Source organism: Malaya genurostris, chromosome 2 (genome assembly GCF_030247185.1).
Source record: "Malaya genurostris strain Urasoe2022 chromosome 2, Malgen_1.1, whole genome shotgun sequence".
NCBI classification, from domain to species: Eukaryota; Metazoa; Arthropoda; class Insecta; order Diptera; family Culicidae; genus Malaya; species Malaya genurostris.
In genome coordinates this window covers 218,800,542-218,808,303 of record NC_080571.1, presented here as the reverse complement: position 1 = coordinate 218,808,303, position 7,762 = coordinate 218,800,542, and the positions used below count along the sequence as shown (strand labels likewise).

The following is a 7,762-nucleotide window of genomic DNA, read 5'->3' as shown; positions in this document are numbered from 1 at the left end:
CGAACGACTGTTCAACGACCGACTGACTCGCCCCTCTATGTTAACGATGGTAGGCTGATCAAAACGTGATTTTTGATTATATTTAAATGTGTCACGATTTGTGCCACAAACTATTAGAACAGTCATACATAAACATTAATAATGTTCGAAAGATTTTTAAATAGATACAAATACCAACACTTATTTATTACAGTTTATGCAATCATTTCTTAAACATTTTTGAGTCAAAGCATCTAATATTTTTACACATGAGTACGACATCAATAATTTACACAAAAAATATTTTAGCTTGATTACACTCTATTTTAGAATACTGGGGTGGTATGATATCAGATTCTAGACGTACACTCCTAGACAGCACAAAGTGAAGCCTGCGTATCCAAACACACTTTCGTGAAAATGTTTCAATTCTTCCGTTCAAACTTTCTTATGTATTATTTATTATGTCAGAAATTAGGACAAATTTATTCTACTGCGGGCAACGAAATCTCACATATTAAACAATAAACCCAGAATAAAAATCAAAAACTTGAATAACTTACAAATTTTCTGACTATGATTAATTGTATAAATTTATCAAACCGTACAAAATCGATACGAAATGACAACAATTTCGTTTGAATTGTCCTCGCGCTCTCGGTGTTTCTGCAGCTGCCCTGAATTGAACGAATTCACCATGAACTCCGGTATGGTAAAGTTGTGCCGTTCTTCCGTCAGCGAGCCAACCCTCGTTATATACATAACGCTGCGCACTCTTCACCTGTAACCGGTTGTCGACGACATGATGGTGGCACAACTCGCTTCAAAAACGCATCGCCTGTCGCGCCTTGACTAGCGAGCGGGATGAAGAAGTTAATCTTCTCTCCTCCAGGTCCTGATTGAGTGAACTGATCCGCAAAGAAGACAATAAAAATCTACCAACACCCGAATCTGTACAGACACACATTGCACAACGCGCCTCCATCGCCAACCATTTTGTTCCACACACCTACGGGACCTGCGAATGTGTAAGTGCCCGAGAGTAACAGTCACACAAATTTAACTGAGCCACCACCCCCTACCATAATAAAAGCATAAACACACAGTCTACCCCAGTCGCGGCAACATAGTCGGTCTTAGCACCTTAGCAACCAATCCAACGCGATCGATGCGACGGAAGGCGAGGCCCTGCCTAACTTCTTTTGCTCTCTTTCTGCTCGCACTTTCGGCAGTTTGTTTCGACTTCAGTGTGTTGGTGCCCTTCTGGTTCCTAGGCGTAGCGCTGGCGCTGGTGTGCTGGTGTGGTAGAAAAGGTATGAGTGAAATTTTCATACTTTACTCAGCGGCTTTTTGCTTTTCTTTTGACTATCAACACACACCACCACCCTGTTTGGCTGTTAGTATTGGTACCAGTTTGCGTAAAAACTGAAAATTCTGACACCTCATGCCGTCGGAGTTGATTTAGTTCAGTGCCGACCACTCGCGGGGTATGTTGTGTACTGTTTAGATTGGATTTCGTGTGTCGTAGTACCTTCGATACGTATAGCTCGATCTTCAGCTAGCGAAGGCTGATCCTTTCCGTGCCAAGAACACGTGGCTTCCTAGCTGGGGATCACACCGAGAACCCGCGGAAAATCATCGCCATTCGAACCGTTTCAATTTACTTTTCGCCTACGGTTTCGGGATTTTTCCTGAGCAATCATACCGATTCGAATACGAGCCTAATTCGGCCAATGCCACTCCTATTTATTATTTATGAGCGGGCAGTGAGATTCGGTTGGGAGAACCCGAGATAACAGAAAAAGGCAGTCCAGAAAAAAAGAGCTCAAAAGAAATCTGTGTTTATAGATCTTCTCCGGCAAGCGAAATGAATATCAATACATGAATTATACGGATAGCAATTAAAAATTCAGTGACCTACGAGCGCAGCCATCGTAAATCAAACCGGTGGAAGCGAACCGAGCCTCGGCAGAAAAGGCGGATGTAATCCAGCTTTGCTTGTTCAACAAATTGCTCACCAATAATGTTGGTACTAAAATAAATAATCCATCCGCAGTAGAGTTATCGTTTGTAATCTTCAACGCTCCAATCAACAAGTGCGTGTGCCTTAAACCAATCCGTGGATCGTGTGATCGTAAATTTCCTTTTGACTGACCTTGCACTCGCCTCTCGGAAGCCAACGGAGGCAAGACGAAGAAAAAGATATAAAGCAGGATTAACGTGCACCCGGTGCCGGAAGTGAAGTCCAGTTTCTGTGTATATTATTGGCTGGTAGATTGTGCAAATCCAACCGATCGTGCGGTACTTTGCGATCGTACGTGCGTGTCTGTGTGTGCCGAAATTCGTTGTGACCATTCCACATCATCGTCATCATCACCTGTTCGGGCGATATAAACCACCCAAAAATCGTCCTATATGGTAATGGCAGAGATCGGTGGCCCCTTGGCGCACCAATTGAATCCCCTGCAGAACCATCGCGGAGGACTGGTGCAGCCGTCGCTGGTGATGAACCATCACCTGGACCCGCTGGACAACGGGGGTGGAACGTGCCATACGCCAAATATACTACCAAGTAAGTGCATCAAGGTTAATGGGAATGAGACAGATCGGAACAAGGCAGGAGGGATTAAATGCAAAACTGCAATGCAATGGTCGTCGTCGTCGTCGTCGCAACCGACGGTGTGATGAATTAGTTAACCGAGAGTTGAATGACGTAGCGTCAATTTTGAAGCTGATTAGTTTCCTATAGCTTTCGATCATCGACTGTAGAACGAGTGATGACTCTCTTGGTTGACATTCACAATCAGTCAGTGTGAATTTTCGTTACTTTGTGATACATCAGTGAATAACTCAATGCCACTCTGTGTTAGTTTTTATTTGTTTTGTTGAAATAAATACTTGAGTTTATGCAGTGAAAATTCGAGTATTTCGTAACGAGGAAAGAATTTTCATCCGTTCTTTCTAGTAACCCAATGAAAAGAAAGTGCATTGGACTATGAACAGAAATTAACTGGCAATGCAAACTAAGTTTCTGTGCCATCAACTGATGTCATCTCAAGTGAGGTAACGCCAACCAGAAGGAAGAAGATAAAGAAGAAAGAGATCAAATGAATTCTATAATGAAAGAATTTGATTTGTTAAGGTTTCGTCTTGAACCCATCAATGCATAACAGTTTATGCTAAACTGTTATGCAACCTAGCAGTTCAACAAAAAAACGTTAAGCAGCCTGAATAAAAAGTGATAGCAAACTAATATCATAGTAATAGATCAGTTTACTATCATTGCTTATTTAGGCATTATTTTATTATTGAAAGAGCAAAATAATGCTTCAATAAGGTACAATTCTATTTTCCGGAAATTCAGAGATAAAATAATTTATCTAGGACCGACGTATCAATGAATTGTTAAAAACTTTTTATAACTTTTAGTGAATTGAGTGAAATGCAAGAAATTTAGTGGAAATGAAAAACAAACTCGATTTTTTTTGTAATATTGACTAAGATTTTGGATTATAAAATGTACAAACTTAGTAAAATTGTTAAACATCGTTTTATTTTATTGTGTCTTTCATTCGGTATGCACCAATAAAATAAATATCTTCTTCAAAACCGTCAATCGTGTTCCCGCAAAAATGATTCAAATATATTTTAAGTTTAGACACTGTATTCTACATTTCAATGTTGCTGTGCTATTGCTTTGATATTGGAAATACTTCAATTAAATATCACTCTGCTCATGCAGTTGACAATTTTAAATATTCTGTTTGACTATTTGAGCTCCTAAACTCAACATCATAAGCATCATTCTTTTACTAGTCGGAGACAAGGTCATAAAAAAGCATGCATTGTGTATTTTCTCCTGATAGGGCAACGTAAAGTTTATGCCAAACGCAAACAAATTAAAATCGGTTATGTGGCCTAAGGTTAAAATTAGACCAACCCCTGAATGAAAAGAAGGCAGCACCTAAACACATTCTCATTCGGAATTGTCTCAGAACAACAATCATATAGGTTCCTATATGAAGAGCAGTAGAAATGTTAGTTTTGCATCTAAAATTGTGCAATACACCACACCGCGATGGTTTCCAGTGATGTCAGTTTCCAATGTAATTTGAAATTTCGAAGTTTCGTTTCAATATTCTAAAACTTTTCACGACCCGATTCTGGTGCAAAAACAGATAAAAACTATTTTCCTCATTTGACCGGTTCTGACGCTCTGAACTCGAAACTGAAACTAAAACTTAAACTATAAGCGTTATCTCACACAACAGGTTACCATCAACAACAACACCCAATTTCGAATGGGAACAATCCAGGATACGTTTTGAAATTTAATTTATCGATAACCATGATCTAGAACTCATGAAAGGGTCAGTTGATTTTCATAACGTAAAAGCTACCTTGATCAGAAAAGAATTACGAGTGTATAATAAAAAAGTGGTTTGCATTAGAAAATCTGAAATAAGTTGAGTCTCGTTCGTAGTTAAGATAACAATAATTCTAGTAAGTATCAACAGAAGATACAGATTAAAATTCTGTTATGATATTTTACACACAGAAAATAAATTGATGAAAATATGTATTAACTTTATGATTCATCTTCGACCTGTCAGTGTATAACAGTTTATGGTGAAGTGTTATGCCACTCAACAGTTCAATAAAAACCGCTAAACAGACGCAAAGTTTCTACGTGCCGAAAAATAAATTCTGGGCGAACGATTTTTTGTTAACATTGCGACAACATTTTTAGTTTGATTCAACAAATGTTTTTGCCTTCTCTATATTTTTTTTATTTAAAAGATATTTTATTCAGGCCTATTTGCGTGCAAGCTTTACGTGGCCGATTTAGCTGAGATTTTAGATATTTTTTTTTGTATTGGATCTCGTTGTCACCCTTTTTGTAGGGGGAGAGGAGCTGCCTGCCAAATCGCTTCGATCCGTAGGTTTTGATTATTGGTGATTGAGTAAAGTTCTCTTGGTCACTCTGGTTTCCAAAGGCCGGTTCCAGAAGTTCCGGAAGCGGAAAATCTGAAAATATGTGCGATTCTTATTCCGTTGGCAACTCACCAAGCTTTAGATTTCGTTCTTACGGCCCAAACGAAGATATTGAAACCGATTTCAATCAGAATCCGTTTATAGTAGGCTAAGTAATCTGTGAATTAATGTGCTGGCACGACTACTGAGATGATTTTCAAATCTAAATTACACTGAAAATAATTTGCACGCTAGCATCATATACAAAGCATTTGATCTATAACTGCTTGTAGAACACATAAAATGAGTGTAAAAACTGTTGATATTTAGTGGAAATCATGCTACGTTTATATCAGAGGTGGAAATAAGCCCATTTTGCGCACGAAAATGTGAATCAAGATTTCCGATTGTGAATCAAAAAACCGAACACCGTGAATTGAAAAATTGGGTAACAAAACATAAATTGTGACCAATTTGTTACTCTTTTTATTGCGCTGAGACAAATTTGCTGTCATTCTCAGAAGCCAACCATGCGAAGGCGAAGAGTTTTAGCTGCTCTCACAAAAACTCGTTCGCGCAGTCATGTACCGCGGCAGAAATGAATGTACAACTAATCTTTTTAAGATCAGTTGATCAGTGATCTTTAAAAGACAGCGATCAAAATCAATACTGATCTTCCGTCACACAAAATCGGTAGTGATTTTGAGCTACTATTATAACCGATTCCTATAAGATCAGTGTTTGAATTGGCGTAGCAAATTCCTGCGCTCCTGTTACTTTGTGATTGCTTTTCTTATCATTATATTTATTGTTCATCGCAGTATGTATGTTAATACAGGGTGATTTTTTAAGAGCTTGAGAACTTTTTTAAACAATAAAACGCATAAAATTTGCAAAATCTCATCGGTTCTTTATTTTAAACGTTAGATTGGTACATGACATTTACTTTTTGAAGATAATTTCATTTAAATGTTGACCGCGGCTGCGTCTTAGGTGGTCCATTCGGAAAATCCGCTTTTTTATCGACAAATTTTGTTCAGCGATGAGGCTCATTTCTGGTTGAATGGCTACGTAAATAAGCAAAATTGCCGCATTTGGAGTGAAGAGCAACCAGAAGCCGTTCAAGAACTGCCCATGCATCCCGAAAAATGCACTGTTTGGTGTGGTTTGTACGCTGGTGGAATCATTGGACCGTATTTTTTCAAAGATGCTGTTGGACGCAACGTTACAGTGAATGGCGATCGCTATCGTTCGATGCTAACAAACTTTTTGTTGCCAAAAATGGAAGAACTGAACTTGGTTGACATGTGGTTTCAACAAGATGGCGCTACATGCCACACAGCTCGCGATTCTATGGCCATTTTGAGGGAAAACTTCGGAGAACAATTCATCTCAAGAAATGGACCGGTAAGTTGGCCACCAAGATCATGCGATTTGACGCCTTTAGACTATTTTTTGTGGGGCTACGTCAAGTCTAAAGTCTACAGAAATAAGCCAGTAACTATTCCAGCTTTGGAAGACAACATTTCCGAAGAAATTCGGGCTATTCCGGCCGAAATGCTCGAAAAAGTTGCCCAAAATTGGACTTTCCGAATGGACCACCTAAGACGCAGCCGCGGTCAACATTTAAATGAAATTATCTTCAAAAAGTAAATGTCATGTACCAATCTAACGTTTAAAATAAAGAACCGATGAGATTTTGCAAATTTTATGCGTTTTATTGTTTAAAAAAGTTCTCAAGCTCTTAAAAAATCACCCTTTATTAGTAGATGTACTCCACCACGACGGTATTACAAAATAAATTCCAAATACGTCACGAAGCATGGAATTTCGATGCGACCGATGAAATAAGCTCACCTAACGAGCCTAAAATTATTGATATCGGATAATCCATATTCGAGAAAATTGAGCGGTAGTCAGTTTTGATGTGTACGTTACTTCTAGCTCACACTAGCCATTTGAACTTCAAACCTGGTTAATGAACAGAGAGTAGCATTAAAACGAGCCTAAATTTGTTGAAATGTTGATTCCGAATCAGACAGTGATAATGATTACGATGAAGACATTTTCAAATTCTTAGTAAAACCAAAATTTATCCTATCAAAAATCATTCGTTTCAAAATTTATTATAATATTTACAATATATATGTGATATGATAAGATAATACTGACTATTTTTATTCACTGTGAATCAAAATTTTTTTCTTATTTCCACCCCTATATGCATTTCATGTGAACCTCACATTGTTTTCCACATAGATTTCAACTAAAAAAGAGTTGACCGATTCAAGTGTTTTGCACCTACATTTGTACTGTACTCATTCCCACTAGAAAATAAAGTGTTCAACACATGTAGTTCGATTCAATAGCAAAACACATCACATCCAAAAGAAAAACACATCAAAGCTAAGTAAAAAATATTCCAATCTCGCATCTTAGCGAATTTGCACATGGAATCGCTTTGGTTATGTATTGAAATGAAAAAGCATATTGGATTGAAGTGGTGTTTACATATGAATCGATTGTGCAAATTTTTATCAGTGTATGCTATTCTAAAAATGTGCTTATATTAGGAGATTTTTCAGACTAAATTCAGGGATTTTCTTTGTTAAACGAGAACAATCACACTGAATTTGTTTTGCATAAAGGACGTAGTGTCTCAATTTCAAACAATTTTCACAATCTTTTAAAAATTCCTTAAACGCACCCATTTCGTTTTGCACACGGAACTACCACTACTTTCAATACAAATTACAAAACTAAATTGACTAAACTCAAATCAAGCGCAGGTTTATAATTCTGTAAATTT

At 37.7% G+C, this 7,762-nt stretch overlaps 1 protein-coding gene across 2 annotated transcripts in view; it reads left to right on the top strand.

The window, feature by feature from the left end:
* The first annotated feature begins 1,457 nt into the window (after window positions 1-1,457).
* The window catches only part of LOC131427626 (insulin gene enhancer protein ISL-2B), a 135,022-nt gene continuing 128,717 nt past the window's right edge, over window positions 1,458-7,762 (top strand). For both annotated transcript variants that reach the window (XM_058590998.1, XM_058590997.1), the window contains exon 1: window positions 1,458-2,551. In XM_058590998.1, coding sequence (XP_058446981.1) covers window positions 2,395-2,551 — 157 coding nt within the window. In that variant the 5' untranslated portion in view covers window positions 1,458-2,394. The remainder of the gene's footprint in view (window positions 2,552-7,762) is intronic.